The sequence below is a fragment of the Panthera tigris genome, chromosome B1 (genome assembly GCF_018350195.1).
Source record: "Panthera tigris isolate Pti1 chromosome B1, P.tigris_Pti1_mat1.1, whole genome shotgun sequence".
NCBI lineage: Eukaryota > Metazoa > Chordata > Mammalia > Carnivora > Felidae > Panthera > Panthera tigris.
This window is the reverse complement of record NC_056663.1, coordinates 98,575,804-98,600,842: the sequence shown is the minus strand read 5'-3', so window position 1 is coordinate 98,600,842 and position 25,039 is coordinate 98,575,804. Positions and strand designations below refer to the sequence as shown.

The 25,039-nt window shown below is 34.9% G+C and overlaps 1 protein-coding gene across 1 annotated transcript in view; it reads left to right on the top strand.

The window, feature by feature from the left end:
- The window catches only part of FAT4 (FAT atypical cadherin 4), a 180,364-nt gene extending 156,512 nt beyond the window's left edge, over positions 1-23,852 (top strand). Inside the window, exons 11-17 of the mRNA XM_007087581.3 lie at positions 2,540-2,847; positions 7,136-7,221; positions 8,098-8,277; positions 11,206-11,330; positions 13,198-13,415; positions 17,718-17,979; positions 20,798-23,852. Of these exons, the coding sequence (XP_007087643.2) occupies positions 2,540-2,847; positions 7,136-7,221; positions 8,098-8,277; positions 11,206-11,330; positions 13,198-13,415; positions 17,718-17,979; positions 20,798-22,662 (3,044 nt within the window). The 3' untranslated portion in view covers positions 22,663-23,852. The remainder of the gene's footprint in view (positions 1-2,539; positions 2,848-7,135; positions 7,222-8,097; positions 8,278-11,205; positions 11,331-13,197; positions 13,416-17,717; positions 17,980-20,797) is intronic.
- Positions 23,853-25,039: the final 1,187 nt, after the last annotated feature.

The window sequence follows — 25,039 nt, the reverse complement described above, 5'->3', positions numbered from 1 at the left end:
TATTTGGAATGAAAGATAAGGGGATTGGAATGCAAAGTGGAAAAAATGAATTTTCAAGTGACTGAAGAAAGGTTTTTACATTTTTAGAGATTGCATTGCATTTCAGTTGCAAATATGAAGACTTAAGATAATTGATACCAAATAGAAACAAGTCTTTGCTGCAGGGTAGCTGATACAACAATCATTGTCTATTGGGCAAAAGTGTTTGGGGTCCAAATGGACCTTGCCTTCACCCTACCTGAGTTCCCCAGGGAAATCGGACTAGCACAACAATGTAAATTAGAGGCAGATCACATACAGCTGGCAGCAGATTTCTCCCACTGTTTCTTCCAGTGGCAAACAAACAAACAAACAAACATTATGTAAACTTTGACATTGTCAGTTGGCAAAAGAAGATTTATAAAAGAAAAGAAAACAGAAAACCTTAAAACAAGAATACATGACTGGAGACCAGAGAGAATTAAAGGATAAAGTATTTTCCTTTTCAAATTGAATGTGGGTGAACCATACAAATACAAATGACAGATGGAATGCCTCAAACAAATAGCTGGAGGTAGTTACACATGCATCCTATAAAACAACATCCTAACTGTAATTTTGAAATTGGGAAAAAATTTTGCACTGTTTACTTTCTCATCAGTGAAAGATTTGTTGTTTGGATTTTTAAAATTTTTTCAGATTTTTATTTTTTTGGATTTTGTTTTAGAAAAGCATAAAGTGCTTACGATTTTATAAAGGAAGCCTGTGCAACTATAACTTCCTATGTATGTATATATATGTATAACTATCCACACACAAAATATTCCTTATTAGAGTAATTTTAATAATTTCACCTGATCTTTATGTAGATTTATTTCACAGCATTTCATTTGGAGGGCTGTGTTAAAATCTTCATTAAATTTTATTTTATTTTAAAAACAAGAATGTACCTTTCTCTAAGAAAAATATTCCATAAACAAATATTTTCATGAATCAATTTGTATCTAGTGCCTATTTGAATAAAAATGTAGGACATCTGTCCAGTATGTATATTCATTTTGCATAAATCAATTTTTAAGCACGTGTTCATATTTTTAATTAGAAGGGGCCTAAGAGAACACACAGTACAATTTTTTACTCAATAGTCTATTTCATTTCTATGCTCCATCTTTGCTTGTTCTTTTAACTTTCATTACTCTTCCTGTATATATAAGCAAGATATATGTAATATAGTAAATGAACATTTAATATAAATAAAATTTAAAAATTTGGTATATATGTTATATATATACACATTATTAATTATATAATAATATATGATATATATCATATATTTATGATATATAAATAAATGTATGAAATATTGACAATAGATATAATTTCTATTATATGTTTGCTTTTTCCTTAATGCAGCTAATGTTTAGAAATAACTCATATGCATATTTCCTACATATTTATGATTATTATCTCAGCCTTGACAGAGAAGGAAAAGATAAACAACACAAGCTTTTACAGCAACTTCTAGGCCATTTTAATTTAAAGAACATTTGGATATAAAATGTGATGTAGTCAAAACAACTAGACAATCAGTAGATCTGGCCTCAAATTGTGGCTCTGTCTCCCATGGTTTTGTGACCTCAGGCAAGTTTTAAATATTCTGTAAAATGATGGCATTAGTTTCTTCTAGCTTAACAATTCCCTGACTAAATTTAACGCATTTACAAGAGATATACAGCCAAAATTAAGGAGTGGAACCTTTGCCAGTTAATAAGAATCATGATGTATTGGCATGGGTTAATTTTCCAATCATTTGCTACAGTCTACTAATATTTGTGGGAAAAGAATTTTGGCGTAGCACTGTAACATCAATAAAACTCATTTTTCAAGTTTGAAAAAGAACCAGCACAAACAAGTGGGGATACTGGATTTCAAAAAAAAAAAAAAAAAAGCAGAAAGCTATTTTAAAGTAGTCTGTTGTAAATCATACCCAAAGAAGGTATAAAGCAAGACAGAGATAAAAAACTTAAGACAGTTATTTCCTTTCCTAAAAGCAGTGGTTCCCTAATCTAGTGGCTCTCGAAAATATCATGAGTGTAGTGATTAATTCTTTTTGAAGGTCAAAACAAAATTTACCATCAATTGAATTAAAATTGTTTTTAAGAATTAAGTATTGTAAGGGAAGTATCTCAGTTGAAAATTACAGCATATTAGAACTTTTAAAATGGTGACAAACTAATTTTGAAAGTTTTCCAGGGAAGAAATAACTTCAGACATACTCCATTCCACTAATTCTAATTTTTAGAAATGGGACCTACTTAGGTATGGTTTTTAGTTGGCCAAAGAGAAGCAAGTACAGTAGTTCATCATCTCTCATATGCCTTAAAGATCATTGATTTGCTCTATTTCAATTTAATTTAGACAATATTCTTTGGAGAATAATACAAAATAAGGCTGGTAAAACCTGATTAATTATTGCAACATAAAAATATTTTAACCAAAATCATTTACTAAAACTTCACTGGAATTTGATGTGTCAATTTGTCAATTTTTTCATCTACAGGTGTCTTTGGAAAGCACTGTGAGTTGAACAGTTATGGATTTGAGGAGCTGTCATACATGGAATTTCCCAGCTTGGACCCCAATAACAACTATATTTATGTCAAATTTGCAACTATTAAAAGTCATGCTTTACTGCTTTACAACTATGACAACCAGACAGGGGACCGGGCTGAGTTTTTGGCCCTTGAAATTGCTGAAGAAAGATTAAGATTCTCTTATAATTTAGGCAGTGGTACATATAAACTCACCACTATGAAGAAAGTGTCAGATGGACATTTTCACACTGTAATTGCCCGGAGAGCAGGAATGGTAAGACATTTCATTTTACGTTAAAACTTGTTTTATTGTTGTACATCCAGTCAATCAGGCCTTCAAGTTAAAGCATGAATTAAGGTTCAAATTTAACCAGTTTTGGTATGAACTATAGCCACAAGTAGGTAATAATCTTTCTTTTGCTCATGACAGCTATGCCTGTCACAAAAAACAACTTGTCTCAAAAATAATAAAAGGAAGCAAAGTAAATAAAACATCCTAGTGCATAAATATTCCATTTTATACATTTCCTATATATGTTTAAGGCCATGTCAGAACTGTACTTAAAATGGCCACTTTTGTAAGTATCCTTGTCCTAACTGAAGAAACAATTTAAAAACAAATGAAAAAAACTTTTCTGTAAATGAATTACTGATAAAAGATGATGCTAACACATATTCCAAAACAGTCGTGAGTAGTCCTTACTGCACTTAGCTCCTCAATACGCTGTCATCTGTGAGGTCTATCACATGAGACTGCAATAAAATGAAGTTCTGTTTGCTGACTAGCTAAAGTATTTTTAGAATTTTAAACTCAGTAATATTCAAGATTTCCATATTATATTCCACTTAATTATATGGCTCTCATGTTACAGTAAGACGGTATGTATTTATTTAGTACTTGTGTTCATTAAACAAGTATTTTTTTCTTTAAAAAGGAAAATGCATGATGTATTTTACCTGTAAGTGTTTGAAACCATTTGATACAGAGCAATACATCTAGAATGGAAAGACGCACGCACGCACACACACACACACACACACACACACACGCATATATTTACTTACTTACCAACTATCTCTTCATGGTTCCCCCACCCCCATTTTCAACAACTATCAAGGGTTTTTGAAAAAGTAAATGCTAACAAAAACTATTTTAAAATATTTTTGGATTTTATCATCAAACTTCTAAAATGATAACTACTCTTTAAAATTTACATTCTACCCTACATAGAAATAGAGTTAAAGGTTGAAGTCATGTATTAAAATAAACATTTGGGGAACCTGGGTGACTCAGTAGATTAAGCATCCAACTTCATCTCAGGTCATGATCTCGTAGTTCATAAGTTGGAGCCCCTCTGCTGTCAGTGGGGAGCCCACTTTGGATCCTGTATTCCCTCTCTCTCTCTGCCCCTTCCCTGCTTAGGCACTCTCTCTCAAAAATAAATAAATATTTGAAATAAAAATTAGCCAAAAGAACAAAATAAATGCTCTGAAATCATTTTTTAAATGAAGAAATGTGATCTAAATGATTATAGTTTTATGTCTCAGCTCTGTGACAATCCAGAAAAATATAAAAAATACAGTGAGTTATATAGTTTTGAAACTGATCAAATGAATCATATATTTGTCTGACAATAGAAATTTTTGGGCACTAAATTTTGGGACCACTTTATATTGTTGGACTACATATAAGCAATTTATAGAAAGAACATAGAAACTATTTCTGCTATTTTTTCTGTGATCCACAGTTTTAAAGGAAAAACTTTTGTGCCCTTCCTAATTACAAATTTCATAAAGGCATAAGACAGGAGGAATCTTATTATATTGATTTTTTTTCTGACAAACATAAATAACAAACAATCTTTATCAAAGTATCAAATTCCCCATTTGTTTTTAGCAGTACTTTAAATCCATGTGGGATTTTTTGGGGTTTTGTTTTGTTTGTTTTGTGTGTGTGTGTGTGTGTGTGTGTGTGTGTGTTTAATGGCATCAGATACAATGGCTTTTCTCTCCTCCACTCTAATATAACTTAGAAAAGAAGATTTTAAACAATTTTTAAATACAGAAACACAAAGGACAAAAAAAAAAGGAATGATGATGGATATAAAGATGACCAGATGATTTTATCAACATCATCAAGGTTAGATGTTCAGATACTCATCCACTGATATCTCCATATCCATTGTGTTACATTCAGGGTCTTACAAGGCTAGTAGTTGTAATTTATTAAAATATAAGTGAGGAAACAATAAAAGTATTAGTGAAAATTTATGAATCATTTAAATTATATATTATATTACTTTATATATTGTCTTCCATTTTCTTATGAATTTGGTATTAGCATTCTGTAACTATAACTTTATTCTAACATATATTAATTTATAAAATGTTTACTTAAAAAATTACCCCTGATATTCCGAAAATGAGACCAAAACGAGGATAAAATTTAGTAACAGTAACTTATTTTTTTTTTAATGTTTATTTATTTATTTTTGAGAGAGAGCATAAGGGGGGAGGGGCAGACAGAGAGGGAGACACAGAATCTGAAGCAGAGAATCTGAAGCAGAGAATCTGAAGCAGGCTCCAGGCTCTGAGTTGTCAGTGAGGAGTCCAGCCTGGGCCTTGAACCCACAAACCACCAGATCATGTCCTGAGCCGAAGTCCAAAGCTTAACCGACTGAGCCACCCAGGTGCCCCTAGTAACAGTAATTTAAAACATTGATATTCTAAAAATAATTTAAAAAAAAAATCTACTTGAAAAATACTCATTTGGAGACTGTATTTGATAATAATTCAAGATGGGTTGTGTTTTGAAAAGGGGCTGGGCAGAAAATCAAAGTGGTCTATAAATGGGAATAATATCTCCACATTTTGGTATTATTGCAAGGATTAATATAAATTATATCTAAAATTTTATATATTGTTGTATATTTTACGTATAGTTTTCTTTATAAAAATTTATATATTTATATATTTTTAAATATTTGATATTAAATAAGTGCTTGTTGAATGTTAGTCATCCTGAGTTTTCAAAAACATGGCTCCATACATCCTTTTGAGGTTAGAAAAAATGTTTTAATCTCAATAAATTTTAATTATGAGTAGTGCCTAAAAAATCATACCGACTTCAGTGAATTCTAATAGGGGTATAACAAGCAAATCTTGGCAATAATAATTTTTTAGGTTAGTAATAAGTTAGTATGCACCTTCCTGCCTGAGCTTTTTTAAACCAGCCTAATACCAAACTAGTATTCTCAGAGGAAGACCTTTAGGAGAATACAAATTTAGAAAAGTCCAATATTCCTGATTATCCATTTACTCTGGCATTATTGAAACAGACAGAATTAGAACAAGCATATGGAGTCTGGTATCGATATTGTATATTGGGGCTTACATTAGCCACAATGATTTCCTAATAATGACAGCATCCTAATGGGGCATAGCAGGTGGGAGATAACTATATTGCTAAGATATTGTCAACAGCCATTTATGTAGAATAGGTGATTTTATCTGATGACTTCCAAGGCCCCTTTAAATTTTATGACCATTTAATTCTACCTAAATTTAGGACTTGGGAGCAAGAGGGAAAGCAAAAAAAAAAAAAAAAAAGAGGTACTATGTGTATGCCAAAAGTGATAGAAAAAAAATTCTTTCAGTTCATTTGTAGTATGTGGCTATCAAGTTTTAAATAATACCAAATGTGGAAAAAAATACCTTTGTCATTAGTACTTCAGTCAGAGGAAAAAAGTATGTTCCTATTTTAGAAAATACCCAAAAGAAGGCCCCTACTGGATTTTGAATCTGTCATTTTCTACAGTTCAAAGGGATTTTGTTAGAAACTGGCAAAATCATTAACTTCTCAGCTTTGAATCACTGAATAGACAGGATACAAACATGTCAATTTACAGCAGTACTGGTAGAAAAATTCAACAGTACAAGAAAGCACATTTAACTCTGACGATTAAATTGCATAGGGTGTTATTCAAATAAAACTTCCCCTCAGACGTTCTGTATCATGAAGCTTTTAGAAAATCAGAAAATTATGTTAAGATTTATCAAAATATTATGCCACTATCTAAAGTGTTTTTTTTCCTAGTTGAGTCATTCATAAATATCTATGTGATATTCTCTAGTTGAAAATATCAACTAGATGAGAGAGAATCCCAAGCAGGTCTGCACCGTCAGCATGGAGTCCGATACGGGGCTCAAACTCACAAACTGTGAGATCGTGACCTGACCAGAATCAAGCGCTGGACTGTCAATTCACTGAGCCACCCAGGTGCCCTATCGGTTTTTCACTTATACACAAGGGGCCTGGTGAAGATTTTTCAAAGTACTTCCCACTTCTTATATGTAATAATGTCACAGTTTTAGACATGTAAAAGAAATATGTGCTCAAAATTTGATATTATAGGTGTATTACGTCATAACATACTAAGCCAAAATGTTATCACAACTTCAAAATCATGTCCACGTAGAAACAAGTACTGGGCAGTGTTGGCCGAAAAGGACAATAGGGACAGCAGAACCCAGGATGAATGTTTCCTTCTCCTACTTTATAGGCAGCTTCCTTAACTGTGGACTCTTGTTCTGAGAACCAAGAACCAGGGTATTGCACTGTCAGTAATGTGGCAGTTTCTGATGACTGGTAAGTAAAATTATTCGTTTGATCTTATTATTACTTGACCTTAAAAAGGAAATTCTACATTTAAAAATAATTTTATTATGCTAAGTGTTATGAGAGTTTACAATATTTTATGCTCTCCAAAGGAATTTTTACTCTGTAAATAAAAAGTTAATAATGAGTATAAAAAATATGTAAAAAGGGTGTGACACGAGATGGGAGAGATGAGGACAAATAGAGGAAGGAAAGACTAACATGGCCTGTGCTCTTTGAGTAGATCATGAAATTGTTGCCTATGACCTGGGTCCTGCAAGGCTAGACTAAAGATCCCAGTCTTTACCTCCTTTGGAAGTTGTATACCACAATTATCCACAGATACTTTTCAATGGCACCTCAGGAAGAGACACAGAATTATGCCATCTAAAACCTAAGTGATGTTAACAGAAATAACAACAGAGAAAAATAAATATTGACATATCATCTAGGACATTAATTAACATATTGGCATTATTATCATCTTGTGGGGAAGAAAAATGTATAATCTAACATTAATATTATCTAACACTAATTAATCTAACATTAATATAATCACTATTTCTGCTGCACTTTATCTTGTCTCTGATGTTATGCTGCTTCTTGCTAATTCAGCATTGTTTTATACATCCATTTGGCTAACTGAAAATGTCACTTCCATAAGTTTTATTATTTTTCATGCCTTGAAAACCTAATAATCCTGTAGAAATCTGTAAGGGAATATGCATCAATAGGTAATATTTTCCATTCAAATTTACCACGCTATAACACATGCCAGAAAGTTATATTCACTCTTTTTAAAGGTAAACATTCTACTGAAATCTATCATGTTGGAGCTAATATACTTATCTTTGCTTTCTCATGTAGGACTCTTGACGTTCAGCCAAATCGAGTCACAGTTGGAGGTATCAGATCCCTAGATCCGATCCTTCAGAGGAGAGGACACGTGGAAAGCCATGATTTTGTTGGGTGCATAATGGAGTTTGCAGTCAATGGAAGGCCTCTGGAACCCAGCCAAGCTCTGGCAGCACAAGGCATCCTAGATCAGTATGACAATTTTATTTCTTATTATTTTAAATAAAAATGAACAAAATGCATGATAATTGAGCATCCAAAGCTGAAATTATTGTGACCACAGTTCTAAAAGTATCAAATGTTTTACATTGTTTTGAATTTTAAATGTTCATTTCATTTAATTACTTATTTAATTTAATTACCACCAGCTAACTTTTACAGTTAACACAGAAATTATTTGAATTAATTAACTTATTAAATTTAAATATTTACTGTTTGGCATAAAATGTGATATTTACTTAGAAAATTAACTCTTATTTTCTGGAGTGTAAGAAAAATATACCTATGCTTTTACGCCTATATGCGCTTCAAAACAGTTGTGAAGATTATAATGACAAGTAGATGAATCACATAGAAAAGTATCTGCCACATAATGATGTATAAATGTTAGTAATAATGTATACAAAAAAAACATTTGATATTAAATAGCTTTACATACAAACATATATTTCAAAATATACCTTAGTACACCTTTAACAAGCAATAATTTGATTAATTGTAAAACATTTTATTTTCCTATGTGCTTATTGGTTAAGGTTCCCTGCAATGATTTTGGAATTGTGAAAATAACACACTTTATTTTAAAAATTAATCTTATTCATAATGAAAATTGGAAAATTCAGAAAAATATAAAGTATCCTATGCACCACCCAGAGACAAACACTCTTAACCTCATTGTGAGGTTCATGACTGCCTGCTGTTCCATCATATGAATGTGCCCTATTTTAACTATTATTATACACTTTACTTGTTTCTAATTTTATTAATATATTAAAAGCCCTGTGGTTAATACTATTCTTAATATTTTTAGTCTATTTTAACTTTTACAACCATTTTATGAGATAGATAATATTAATTTCTGAGCTACTCAGTGTTTTAAAAACTTTCTCAAAGTCAACAAGCTGGTGAGTAGCAAAGCTAAGTCTTGAACTAGGCACTTGGACTGAGGTTAGTTACAAATAAATGAACAAGGCAGATTCTTGCTCTGGAGGAGTTCATTGTCTTCAAATTCGTGATTACTAATCTCTAATGCGGCCATGATTTTGCGTGGCAACATATTCTATTCCCCAGTTTAATCATTTGCTCACTTTTCTCAATTACTTTCCAGCCTCCCCTTTTCACAGACCCCAAATATCACTCCTGTACCATCTTTCCCAGCTAATGAGTTTGCTTTCTACCTTGCTCGAAAATGGAAGCAATCAAAAGAAAACTTCCAAAAGCTTATTCCTCCACATTTGCCCATGCACGTGTGCATCCCATGGTCTACATTGCATCCTATTACTATGAACGAACTGCTCCTATTCCCATAAAGACCAACCCCTTTTTATGTAAAAGGCTCAGTCCCCTGCAATGTTCTAAAAACAATAGTCCAGCTGTCTCCTTGGCATGTCTTTCCTCATTTAAATCCATGCTGCTATTTCTCCCATTTTATTTTTGTAAAAACTTTATTAATCCCATTTTACTCTCTAATTACCATCCTCTCTCTTTTTGAAAAATTGTTCTTTGTCAAAGTGATCAATAACCTTTGTGTTGCTAAAATCAATGGTCAGTTCTCATCTTCTTTGAATTCCAATGTTCATTACTTCCTCTCCCTAAAAATACCTCTATCAGCATATGGTACAATCCTGGTTTTCTACTCTGATTCTTTTTCTCATCTGGTTGACCCCTTCTCTTTTGTATATATATTCATTCTTTAAATCATGTTTTATAGCCCTTGGTTTTAAGTACTAACTTTAAAACTGGTGACTCTTAAATGGTTATCTTCAACTTGGCCTTTCTTCTGCACTTTAGACCCTTCTATCCAACGGACTACCCAATATCCTATGTGTCTTTCTAACAAATATCTCACACTTAAGTTTAAAACTGAATTCGTGGCCTTCTTTCCCGATTCCTTCTAAATCTATTTCCTCCACAGTTCTCTCTGTCTTAAATAATGATAAGTCGATCAGCCAAAATTGTTCAGCCAAAACTTTTAGACTTTCCTTTGGTTCTTCTCTTTCTGACATACTTCACATCCAGTCTACCAACAACCAGAATGACATTTAAAAACAGATGTTCGTCCTAACCCTGACTTACAAGGCCTTCATGATCTAGCCTCTTTCTCCATTTTCTCACTGTATTTACATATGCTTCTTTTTCTTGTTCACTCTGCTCCAACCATACTGGGCCCCTCGGTGTTCCTCAAACATATTAGGTACAATTTAACTTTCTTACTTGCTGTTTCCTCTGTCTGGAGTGATCTTCTACCAAATATTCTTCATTCTGTCAATTTGTTTAGGTCTTTACAAAAATATGTCCTTCCTTCGCTGATGAATCTACCCTCCATCCTAAAAAAAAAACTCTCGATACCCTTTGTCTATCTTAATTTTCCAAAGAACTTTCTTTGTTCTAACATATTACATATTTACCTAATTTTTGTTTTGTTTTTTTTGACTGCCTCCTACACGAGGAAAAATAAATACTCCACGACATGTGGATTTTTCAACACTTTACCGCCATGCTTAGAATAGTATGCTTGTAATTGGCATATGGTAGACATTTAATAGACATCAGTTGATGAGTTGTCTGGAGGAAATGTATAAGCAAATAAATATGGGGGCCTTAGATTACATTAACCAAAGATGTCCTACTCAAATAAGAATTAATTTAAAAAAGAAATTATCACCTCTTTTTCTGTATTATGTAAGATGTTATTTGGTTTAATTTTCTCCTTTTTGAATGAGGCAGGCCCTGTGTTACAGCTCCTAGTTTGACTAGATGCCCCAAATATAGTTGTAACTTGAGTTTCCAAGAAGTGAGTGCATGAAACTAAGCAAGTTAATAAAAGCTTATATCTAGTTTTAACAAATCCCCCACACTTTATTTTGTGCCTTATGAGTCTTTATTATTATTTCATTTTAGATGTCCCAGACTAGAAGGTGCTTGTACTCACAGCCCCTGCCAACATGGTGGCACATGTACGGATTACTGGTCATGGCAGCAGTGTCATTGCAAAGAAGGACTAACTGGGAAATACTGTGAAAAATGTATGCAAGCTGTTTTCCACTGGAAATTATAGTAATCATGAAAAGTATAAATATATGCACTTAAATATGTAATTATATTCAAAGAAATTTTTTCATTCTAAATGTTGAAAATAATAAATGGGTAACAATTAGAAACTATAGTGACATTTTACATTTATTTTTTTTAACCTGAGGAAGAGTGATATTCTTTCAGAATTATTTACTAAGTTGTTAATTTCCATTTTATGAATTTATGAATTTAGGAAAGCTAATTTATAAGATTGCTATACAAATACAAGGCCAAGGACTATATTCAGGTTTGGGTCTAATATTATCTGCCTTTAAGGAATATTTCTCCAGTAAATATTTTGTATGTGGTAGAAAAATGTAAATAATAAATGACTAAACACTGAGTTCAAACCATCATACAATGGCAGTATAATCTATTACAATTAAGGGTGATACTTGCATTTTAATTTACATTTATTAGAATCGGTTTTGAGTCTTACTTTTTAAATCTTTGTATAATTATTTGTTTTTTAAACCCTACTACTGTTTTTTAATAAGACGTTAGAGGCACTCAAGCCATCATTAGAACATGGCATTCTCTAATTTCAAGCTGTACATCCCACTAACTAACCCTAATGGAGTTTCTTCTAGAAAATTTGCCTTGTTTTCAAGTATATGGTTAATACTCAAATCATTGCAATTATTTGACCACTTCCCAAGGAGTCCTAATTATATTATAAGAATGAATATAAATTCATGATCACATTAAGGATATACTGTAGTCAAAAAGATCTTACTAGCAGAAGATATAATCATATTGAATTAGGATAACATCAAAACAACAAAAAAGTATGTTGTCAGATAGTTTTTTCATTAAGTAATGAGTATTTATAAGTGGGAATCCAGTTATGCCTGGAACATGAAATGAGTCATCGGCTTGAGAGATGTCTGAGGTTCTTTTTTTTTTTAATTGAGATATAATTCACATACTATAAACTTTAGCTATATAAAGTATACTATTCAATGCTGAAACCCTTTTGAGCTCATTTGCTTTATGTCTTTTCTTTAGCTATATTAACTGTTATGATAACGAACTTCTAAAGTTCAGTAGTGTGAACATTTTACCAAATTATGGTAAATTATAATATACATTAGAGTTACACATAATGATAAATTAAATTCAACATGATTATATGATGATTGCTAATAATAAAATTAATACGAATTAAATATTTGTTCACTTCTTTGTCCAAATTTCTAACATGCTAGAGACTTAGGATTACAAATCACTCAACTCTGAACACATTTATAAATTTTGGAAATAAAGTAACACTTATTATAAACACATTTGCAACTCCATGTTTTTAACAGGTGGTATCTCTATAAGTATTCATGACTTATATGTTATACCAAATATTTTTTTTAATTTTTTTAATGTTTATTTATTTTTGAGACAATGAGAGAGACAGAGTGAAAGCAGCAGAGGGGCAAAGGGAGACACAGAATCTGAAGTGGGCTCTAGGCTCTGAGCTGTCTGCCCAGAGCCAGTCGCGGGGCTCATACTCACGAACTATGAGATCATGACCTGAGCCAAAGTCGGACCCTTAACCAACTGAGCCACTCAGGCACCCCTGCTGTACCAAATATTTTATTGAATATTACCCAAATGATTGATTCTGATTTTGATTTAAGCATTTGAAACTACCTTATACAGTAATTCACAAATGGAATTTTTCTTTTCCCAAGAGGAGGATTGGGGAATATGGATTCCAAAAACCTGATATTTTATTGTCCTTTTTTATAATTTTTGTCACTTATAAAAACTTCTTCAGAAGCCAAATGGATGCATTCATTTTTCCCTTTCTTCGTTGCCTTTCAGCTATTACTCCTGACACCGCGTTATCATTAGAAGGCAAAGGGCGCTTGGATTACCACATGAGTCAGAATGAGAAGCGGGAATATTTGTTAAGACAGAGCATACGAGGTGCCATGTTGGAGCCTTTTGGTGTGAACAGTCTGGAAATAAAATTCAGAACAAGAAGCGAGAATGGCATTTTAATCCATATCCAAGAAAGCAGCAATTACACTACTGTGAAGGTAAGATAAAAGCTAATGGTGACTTCATTTGATTAGACCGCCTGCTGTGTCATGATTTAAATCACTTCGCCCATAATTTCTGTCCTTTTCTTTACAACCCATTAGAGTTCCGACTAATACTGGGCACTATTCCAATATCATCTATCTTAACTATTCCCCAGGCATTGGCCAGAGTAACAAAGATCTGAATGGTTTGCTTTCTAAACACTTTTGTCTTGGTTTAGAGTAAAGACCACTGCTAGGTAGGCCAGCATAGAAAGAATTTGTTGCAATCTATTTTGTCAAATAAAAATTTATATTGCTTTTCTTTCTCTACTTTTAAACAAAGTAAAACAAAAAGATAATGTGCTTTTGAAGTGAAAAAAAAAAAAAGCTCCAAAAATTATTCCAAACACTGATATGTTTACATTAATTGGTGGGACAAGAATAAGAAAAAAACATTTTTAAGTTATCTGGCTTTATTCTGGAGCATACAGTCAATTAACTATCTAGGTAAACCCTGTGAAATTAAGTATCTTTAGAATTATTGTAAGTTAAATTCCCCCTGACTTCCCCAAATAATTTCTAAAAACATTGTTTTTAAACATTCTGTTTTATGAGAACAATGTATTGATTTATCATTAGGCTTTTACATAATATTTTAAACTATAAATGAGATGCTAACCCAGTGAATAATTTCCCAGGATATGCATTTTCCTTCAGCTTTTAGCTTCTTAATTCTAAGACTATTATATTAGTCTGCTTTCTTTCCCACAAATGAGACTTCACCTTTTAAATCATCAGTTTCTTTTGACTGATTTTGATTAATATCATTTTGATATTATAATTCCACTCATAATTTTTACATGAATTTTGGTAAATTCTGAAGAAAATAAACTCAGACATCCTGTATTATCTTCACCTATAAATTAATATTTTGAAAATTACTAAAAGCTTAGTTCATGAAGAAAAAAAGCAATATGCATAGAGAATTACTCCGTTTAATTCACATATAATATTTAAAAATAAAACAGACATTCACCTCTGAACTTCAGCCTTTTTATTCTTAAAATTTCTCTCCATCCAAGTCAACTCTGGTTGTTATGCTGCATGCACATATCTTTAGGAAGTAGTACAAAAAATATTTTTAAAAATCTTAGTCCTCACAGTCCAGTCATTCCCAACTGTGGATGATTTTACCCTCTCTTCCCCCCAGGAGACATTTGACAATGTCTGGAGGCATTTTTTATTGTCACAATGGGGAGGGGGTGCTACCAGCATCTAGTAAGTAGAGATCAGATATGTCACTAAATATCCTACATTGCACAACGCAGCACCCCAAAACAAAGAAGGAATCTAGTCCAAAATGTCAATAGTGCCGAAGTTGAACAACTCCGCTCTAATCTAGTACAAAAGAACATCTTCCCATTATAAGTTTACCTCCATATTCAACCAAGGAGCCCAGTTCAAAATTAATAAAGGTACTGCAAAACAAAGCATCTATGTCATTATATTATGATTTTATTTGGTGTTTATAATTTGTATTGGAAAGTGTATCAGAACCAAAGAAAGTGGAAGTACAGAAAGAAGTAAAGCTTCACAGTCTACAAGAAACACTTTTTGTATGCGTTGAGAGGCTTTGACATTGAGGTCTGTGCATTATCTGTTAAGCTGCTTCCAAGTCCTCGTGCCATTTAAATGACATATGAAATATTTCTGTACATTATCTCTTTAAGCCAAGAGATACAAAATACAATGTGGTTGAAGAAATCAGAGAGAGAATATTTTTTTTTTCCTTAAGGAAGAAGCTGAATGTCAGGATCCATTTTTGTCACCATAAAATCTTGGATTTCCAACAGGACGGCAGCATTCAACTTCTCCAGATATTCTTACATTGGTAGCAAGCACTTAGAAAGAGATTTTTTTCCTGAAGGAAAAGTAAATGCTAATGAATAAAAATAATGACTAATGCAGACCAAAATGCACATTTCTTTTCTATGAATATTTTGAAAAGCAGCTTTTCAGAGATTAAGGGGCCTGGCAGGTAAAGTAAGTAGATTAAAAAAACAGTGAATAAAGAGAACAAAATAGACGGAAAGAGAATGGCTATTGTAAGTAAGCAGGCAAATTATTCAGATGACAGGAATACGATCTACTTGCACAGGCTAGGAAGCTAGTCAGAAGGAACTGTTACTTTTCATTTAGTTTATCGGTGAGTAAGGCCCCTGGTTTTTTTCCTTCTTTCTTTTGGCTCACTTTCTGACAGTTTCTTTCTGACAGTTCCTTCCTTCCTTCCTTCCTTCCTTTCTTTATTTCTTCCTTTCTTTCTTTTGTTCTTCATTCTCTGCATCAATCCATCTTTCTTCTCTCTCTCACACACACAAACAAAGGAATCAAGATGATCGTTTTGAACACAGAAAAGAGAGTTGGGGAAATGAGATTTCCAATGGTTTGGGGGGAGTGTCAAGAGTGAGTAGCAATAGCAATGTGAAGAGAGAGGAGAATATGTAGAATAGATAGAGTCTGTTCAGATAAAAAAGACATTAGGTGGAGAGAATATTAGATAGAAAAACAGAAGGAAGCATACTTATGTCTAACTGTGCTGATGGTATATTTAGTGTTCTGCCAACCTCCCTTCTTTTATGGCATTTTGTGTATCTCCATATTTAGAGTTCTGTAATAATGTAAGATTATGGACTCTATTTCTGTTCCAAATCAATCCTATTTTCTTGATGTGTAGGGTTTTTTTGTTGTTGTTGTTTGTGTTTATTTTTAAGTGGGGCTAGATGTATTGTACAGAGTTGGGATGAGGGATTCGGAGGTCTAGATCAAAAATAAATAAATAAATAAATAAATAAATAAATAAATCTATGGATAAATAAAACCAAGCAAAAATGAACATAAAAAGTGAGTGATGTTTTGAAGTTAGGAAGGATGCAAGAGCTGAGTAGAGTATTAGTGGGGAGAAGCAGAACATCAGGAATGGTACAATGGGCACTTAGGTTCTTGTTCACCCTACTCTATGGTGTATTCTAAAGACTCTCATCAGATTTGGTCACATAGAAGGATGCCAGGGTTTGATCAGATAGGAGGGAAACACAGTGCTGGGAGAAGGCTCTTCTCACGGCTTCTTTCCAAAAGGACTCTAGGTATCACCAATGACGGGCTGCTATTTTCAACGTGTGTTTCATGAGACATTGCTCACTTGATGAAATGTTATTGTCACTTAACCACAACTCTCTTTTCTTTTCCCATCTGAATTTGGTACTGAATTATATTACCATCTAGAGAGACTCTTTAAATAAAATCTTACAGTATGAGTAACGTATGTAAATGTGTTAGGCATATTTTCCACAGAGTAAAAATGAACTGACTTTTAGTTCTACCAGATGTGTTTGTTGCATGTAGAAATAGCATCTGATCCGAGTGACAAAATCACTGATCCATCCATTCATTGCTGTCATTTGATACACAGTGCCACTTCATCCCCCAGCCCAGGCACCAGCTCTGTCTGGCAGCATGATGGGATTATGCTCTCTGAACCAAATGTTCATGTTGCCTCATAAATTATTTCATTTTCTAAAGTGTCTCCTCAGAATACTGGAAACTTGGTAGCTGGAAACTGGAGTAGGAGCATCCTGTTACCCAATGTTCTACTGGGCAAAGTCAAAGAAACCAAATATCCCTTAGATAAATTGTAAAAGGCAGTCAAAGTGAAGACTTTCCCAGACACCTCATTATTAAGAATTCACTCATAATTTTCATCTGAATAAATGATATAAACAACAGGCATTTTTTCTTCTAAAATTCCAGTGCATAATAGATAACATATAAAAGAATTTCTTTTTGTCTATTTTTCCAACTATGTTTCATTTTTGCCTAAGCATTGATGCTTCTTTTTTTGCAAGTAGTTTTAACATTTTTCGATCACTGTGGACCATTTACTAAACTGATTGATTCTCTATACTTGCCGTTGTGATTAAATTATAAGTAATTACAAAAGGGTATATTTTACTTATCTTGAAATGGGTTTTCACTCCATTATTATCTCAGCTGTGTTCCAGAAAATAATTTTAGGCATCTTAAAAAATTAGGTATAAATATAATAACAACTTGAAAACTATTAAAACTATTAAATATGAAGGTATATGTCACCTAAATTTGTAGAGGCAGTATGGGTAAGTATACTCTGATATAGCCAGACTCTTCAGCTAGCCTGTTAGCTTTAAGTTGATCAATATTGTAAGTTTCATTTCATTTCTATTCTATTTTTACTCAAGCACATCATAGCTTAATTGTACATTATTTTAATACATTTTACAGATTAAAAATGGCAAAGTACATTTTACATCAGATGCAGGAATTGCTGGGAAAGTGGAGAGAAATATTCCTGAAGTTTATGTTGCAGATGGCCACTGGCATACTTTTCTAATTGGAAAAAATGGAACAGCCACAGTACTGTCCATCGACAGAATATATAACAGAGATATCATCCACCCTACACAGGATTTTGGTGGCCTCGATGTACTCACTATATCTCTTGGAGGAATTCCACCCAATCAAGCTCATCGAGATTCCCACACAGGTAAAAAATGCTTGCGTTGAGCAAAGGAAAGGTAAAATTATTCCTATAAAAGTAGTTGGAATTCTGATAATTTCCATTATGACTATTCTAAGTCTCTCATAACTATCTTTAAGAAGTCTATGATAGGGGCACCTGGGTGGCTCAGTCGGTTAAGTGTCTGACTTTGGCTCAGGTCATGATCTCGCAGTTTGTGAGTTCAAGCCCCATGTCAGGCTCTATGCTGACAGCTCACAGCCTGGAGCCTGTATTCAGATTCTGTGTCTCCCTCTCTCTCTCTGTCCCTCCCATGCTCACTCTCTCCTTCTCTCTCTCTTTCTCTCAAAAATAAATAAACAAAAAAAAGTCTATAATAAACTATTGGTCATCACTTACTTTATTTTAGTCATTTACATTTGTTCTACCAAGTTCATAATTCATCCCATGATGCTTCCCTTGTCCACCAAACATTTATTTATCCATTCATTCATGTGTCCATTCACATGGCAGCTGTTACTGAGCCCTGTACTTGGCATCGGGAGTACAATGGTGGGCTAAATAAATAGCTACTCTCCTCATACAAAACATGGCCAAGTAAGGAAGGCAACATTGATCAAACCATTATACAACTAGATGTATTATTTTAAAATATGAAAAAGGATGTGAAGAAGGAATATAGAATTCTTAGAGATTTCCAAAAAATGAGAAAGGGAAATTTCCATGGGAAATTGACTATTGGTACTTAAAATGAACTGTGAAGATGAAGATGGGAGAGTATGAAAGATTAATTTACATTGATAGGAACTTAACAAAAAGTAGATAAAAATCATAGAACCTGACCTATTAGCACATTGGAGACTGATGTCATCAGGTAATGAAGGAAGTTGAAGAATGAAGCAGGGCCTCCTAGACCATGTTGCATTTTTGGGTTTACTCTCAGGACAGTGGGAAGTCAATAAAAAATTTATGTTAGGAGTGTCAAGACTAGACAGGTAGCAATATTAAAGATCTTCCAGGTTACAACATGGAGAATGCATTGGTGGAGACAAGAGTGGGCTTGCATAAATTAGCTGGGATGATACTGCAGTGATCTAGGCAAGATATTATGTGAGTTCTTACTAGTGTGGTGGCAGAGGAGTTTAGAGAGAAGTAAATGGGGAAGAAATTTTTTTTAGGAATTAGAGTAAATCAAACTGTTGATGATCGTGGTGAAATTCAAGACGGTTTCTGACCTGTCACCTAGAAAAAGGGCAGCACCATTGAAAGAGGAAACTGCAGAGCAGTGGAGAGAGAAGCCTGTCTATGGGAAATATCAAAATGGTGGTTTCGGACACCTGGGGTTTGCACCACCTTTGAGAAAGACTTTTGGAAAGATGGGCTATAATCAGGAATGGACACCAGCTGGAAATACATATTAAGAGTTAGCAGAGTCAAGCAAGTAACTGATGTACTGGTCATGGATGTGATAACCTAACATGAAGGGGTAGATTAAAAAGAAAGCCTGGAGCCTTAGCTTGAGCAACTCTAGGAGTCAGTGGTTGATGAGAGGAAAATGAAACATGAAAGAGACTAAGTCATAGAAAAACAATCTGTAGAGTAGGAACAAAAGCAGATGTTACAGAACTTTATGGAAAAAGTGTATCAGGGATGGAAATGTCACTGAGGTGGAAGGATATATCAAATACGAAGAAAATTGGAAAATGCAGGGGAGGGTAATGGACTTAAGGCACAAAAGTATAAGTTCAGGTCACAAGTTGTTCTTATATACTTAGCTTATTTTAGAATATGGATGATAATTCATTTGGATGTTTTAAGAAACAAGCCGAAGTAGATCATACTCTTTTGTTAGTGTCAAAATCAATTCTTGGGCTCTGGGACAGGGGCATTAGCAATATTAACACACTCAAGTTCAACAAAGAGTTTCTCAACCTTAAGAAATAATAATAATTACTACCCTCTAAAGAGCCATTTAAGATATGTTTTTCTAACTCTGCCTGTCCCACCTCATGAAGCGTTCATGCCACAGTTATACTCTATAGCTGCCCTCTAGATGACTGCAAACCATTGTAATACCTAAGATTTTCCCTTTGCTCTTCAAGAACTTATGTTCAACTCCTTGGGAGCAGTATCACCTCCATTGAGAATGCATGATCTAATGATTACAACTATTAGCCTAGGGGCACCTGGGCGGCTCAGTGGGTTAAACAACTGACTCTTAATTTTGGCTCAGGTCATGATCTCAGGGTCATGGGATCGAGCTCCATGTCAGGCTCTGCATTGGGCATGGAGCCTATTTAGGATTCTCTCTCTCTCTCTCTCTCTCTCTCTCTCTTTCTCTGCCTCTGCCCCTCCTCTGCTTGCACTGTCTTTCTTTCCCTTTAAAAATATTTTTTAATTTTAAAAAATTGAGAAAAAAGCTATTAACTTATTTTTTTGTTCTTTATAAGTTTTTTTAAATACATTTTATTTCTATGTATGCAATTCTTGATATATATATTTGATATATATATACTATAAAAATAAGACAAATAGATCATCAAATTAATAAAAGAGGGAGTAAAAGAAAATCTAGCCTGTCTGAGTCATTTATAAATTTTCAGAAAGAGCAGTATCTGAGCAATTCTCTTCATACTTTTGTCATGGAAATCTTATATATCTTACTAAGTTATGTCGTAAGACACACAGAGTTATTGACTTTGGACTGGCTGACGGCCCTGAGACTGTGGTTTCTTAGCTCTTGTGATGTGATTGGGAGGCTTCTTTTTACCATAGTTCAATGGTGCAGTGTTTTAAATGCAGCATTTTCTCTAAAATGCCTTACTGCTCCTTCTCCCCCCTACAGGTTTTGATGGCTGCATTGCCTCTATGCTGTATGGTGGAGAAAGTCTTCCTTTCAGTGGGAAGCATAGCTTGGCCTCCATCTCTAAGACGGACCCCTCAGTGAAGATTGGCTGTCGCGGCCCGAACATCTGTGCCAGCAACCCCTGCTGGGGCGACTTACTGTGCATTAATCAGTGGTATGCCTACAAGTGCGTTCCCCCTGGAGACTGTGCCTCCCACCCATGCCAGAATGGGGGCAGCTGCGAGCCGGGCCTGCACTCTGGCTTCACATGTAGCTGCCCAGAGTCCCACACAGGGAGGACCTGTGAGACGGTGGTGGCTTGTCTTGGGGTCCTCTGTCCTCAGGGGAGAGTGTGCAAAGCTGGAAGCCCTGGAGGGCATGTCTGTGTTCTGAGTCAGGGTCCCGAAGAGATCTCCCTGCCTCTGTGGGCTGTGCCTGCCATCGTGGGCAGCTGTGCGACAGTCCTGGCCCTCCTGGTCCTGAGCCTGATTCTGTGTAACCAGTGCAGGGGGAAGAAGACAAAAGACCCCAAAGAGGAGAAGAAACCGAAGGAGAAGAAGAAGAAGGGAAGCGAGAACGTTGCTTTTGATGACCCAGACAATATCCCCCCCTACGGGGACGATATGACTGTGAGGAAGCAGCCCGAGGGGAACCCTAAGCCAGATATCATTGAGCGGGAAAACCCCTACCTCATCTACGATGAGACTGATATTCCCCACAGCTCAGAAACCATCCCCAGCGCCCCTTTGGCTTCGCCGGAGCAAGAGATAGAGCATTACGACATCGACAACGCCAGCAGCATCGCCCCTTCAGACGCGGACATCATCCAACACTACAAGCAGTTCCGCAGCCACACACCTAAATTTTCTATCCAGAGGCATAGTCCCCTAGGCTTTGCGAGGCAATCCCCCATGCCCTTAGGAGCAAGCAGTTTGACTTACCAACCTTCATACGGTCAGGGTTTGAGAACCAGCTCCCTGAGCCATTCAGCTTGCCCAACCCCCAACCCCCTGTCTCGTCACAGCCCAGCCCCTTTCTCAAAGTCCTCTACTTTCTATAGGAACAGCCCCGCCAGGGAATTGCATCTTCCTATAAGAGATGGAAATACTTTGGAAATGCATGCTGATACCTGCCAACCTGGCATTTTCAACTATGCCACAAGGCTGGGAAGGAGAAGTAAGAGTCCTCAGGCCATGACCTCTCACGGTTCTAGACCAGGGAGTCGCTTAAAGCAGCCAATTGGGCAGATTCCTTTGGAATCTTCCCCTCCGGTAGGACTCTCGATTGAAGAGGTGGAGAGGCTAAACACCCCTCGCCCTAGAAACCCAAGTATCTGCAGTGCAGATCACGGAAGGTCTTCTTCAGAAGAGGATTGCAGAAGGCCATTGTCCAGAACAAGGAACCCAGCAGATGGCATTCCAGCTCCAGAATCTTCTTCTGATAGTGACTCACATGAGTCTTTCACTTGCTCAGAGATGGAGTATGACAGGGAAAAGCCAATGGTATATACTTCCAGGATGCCCAAATTATCTCAAGTCAATGAATCTGATGCAGATGACGAAGATAATTATGGAGCCAGATTGAAGCCTAGAAGATACCATGGCCGAAGGGCTGAGGGAGGACCTGGGGGTACACAGGCAGCAGCACCAGGGGTTGCTGACAACACACTGCCCTTGAAACTTGGGCAGCAAGCAGGGAATTTCAACTGGGACAACCTTTTGAACTGGGGCCCCGGCTTTGGCCATTATGTAGATGTTTTTAAAGATTTGGCATCTCTCCCAGAAAAAGCAGCAGCAAATGAAGAAGGCAAGAATGGGACAGCTAAGCCCGTCCCCAAAGATGGGGAAGCAGAGCAGTATGTGTGAACTTTATGTACTGGCATTGGAAAAACAGAAAAACAAGGAACACTCAAACCGTTGTAAGGTTGCCGACGAAGGGGTATTCCATTTGCGAAAGAGGCCAGTATGGACTGGTGTTGGAGGGAAACTTTAAAAAATAATAACCACAATGCTGCTGAAACAGACTCCAAACAAGTCTTTAATTTAAATATGCTTGGTTGAATTTCTTTTCCTGCATGCATCGTATTTTGTAACTAGTCATGTGGCATGCAGCGTTCGGAAAGTTTTTTTTCTTATTTACCAATGTTTGATTTGTGATTTTTGAAATGAATACCGTTGCCATTGCAGAAATGAATTTGTGCTTTCACAGTGGGGTATGTGTATTGTTTCCATTGTGTTATCATCCTTATGTTTTGCATTGCAAGATCCTTGGGGTTTAACCAATCCTTGTAAAGTGTAGAAAGAGCCTTCCTCTTCTTGAATGAAAGACTAGGTATTAACACTTTCCAGAGCTATAGATTCCATATTTGATGTTGCTCAGAAATGTCTGATATTTGAGTAGGTTTTACATGACAGTGGGTACTAAAATTAAGTCATTTTGTTCAGCACTTTAGAAGTTTCTTACAAAATTGTGTTAAAACTTCCGAATCTCTCTCTCTCTCTCGCTCTCTCTCTCTCTCTTTTTGTGAACAATTATGGTCATCTGACTTTCATCAGGCTTCCAATAGGAACAAAATGACTGCTTATTATCCTTAGAACACTGCTCCCTTCCTACCGTGGAATGATGTTCTCAGCAGCGCTTCTCAGAGACACTTTTAGAAGTTATTTATTGAAAATGTTCTATGCTTTTAAAATTTTAAAGAATCGACCTAAAGAAAGCCTATGATTGGACTTTTCAGCCATTTGAAGTTTACCCCAAGTACCCAGTTTTTATAATTTATATAAAGTCAAATTTCAACTCTTCTTTCTTTCTGTCATTTTGTAGATCATTTTTTAATACAGTGTAAAAACTTTTTTTTACACCTAAGCTGTGTTTTTGATACTGATATTTTCCTATGCTGAAAAGTTTTCTTACTTTCAGGGAAGGTAAGAAAATACTTTTTTTACATTTGTTACTTATGTAACGTTCATATTTTTCACATTTTGATATTTGTAACATACTGTATGCTTTCTACTTGTAAATGCCAACAATAGAATTAAAATATTTATTTAAAATACTTTGCATTCACAGTGTATTTTCATCTTTCTTTACCCCTTTACCCCCAACCTGAATAATCTCTACTTGTCAACAGGGATATTGCAAGTTGAACTACAAACGAGAAGCATCATTTTCTTTTAAAAAACCTGAGTATGGATAATTGCCAGAGCAGATATTTTAAGGTCATGTTAGTACATTCCTACCTGTCAGAGTTCTTGAAATTCCCTAGAGCCTAATGAGTCTAGACGAGGTTGGGTCTTTGGGGATTAAGTTTGTTATGAACCTGGTTTAAGCCTTCAGGCAATAAATGTTTGGACATCCCCAGCAGAGTATGCTCACTGAAGGCTAGCTTTAGACCAGGCTTAGAGTTTTAGGAACAGCAATGAATTAAAGCTAATTATGGAAAAATGTCTGGCTCTCATTTTCTCCAAGGACCCAGCCCCAAATTTTCTAGGTCGGATGGTGGGTCGGAAAAATGACACTGATATCTCTGCTACACATACCTGTGTTTAATTTATTGATCACTCTGCTGCATAAATTCTAAACACATTTTTACATGTTATCCTGGCCAAGACAAACCTCTACTTTTAAATAGTCACCAAGAGTGAAACAATTCAGAAGGGACTAGTCCAGAACAAGATTCATTTGTGTACAAAGAGTTGCATCTGAAATAATTGGATTTCTGCAAATTGCCTCACAATCTCAGAACTTTTGCTATTAAATATCTGCACCATAGCGAATATTTGTTCAGAATATTATCCTCTAACGTTGGCTGTGCTGTATTGAAAATTTTAACAATATGTAAAAGTTTTTAGTGCATGAAATACGTAAACGATTTAGTAAGTACAGTATTTTTAAATTAATACCAACAGATTGAGATACATGCCAGAATTATTTTGTCATTTAATAATGATGAGATTATTTTTTTGTTTCAGCATAGGAAATAAAATGTGGGTTTAATCTAAATTATAACATTCCTACAGTGTAGTTTAGAGACTGAGTGTAAGGCACTAATCTAATTTTCTTTCTTTTTTTTTGTCACCTGTGATGAGCCAACATGTTTTAGTATTTTTTTATGAATTTTAGAATTATGAACCAACTATGTGCCAAATATGGGAATATGCTGATTGCTTTGAGTAACTCAAAACAGAATACTTTTCTTTTCTCAAGAAACTCTGAAGCAGCTTAAGATGTCCTCAAGGATAT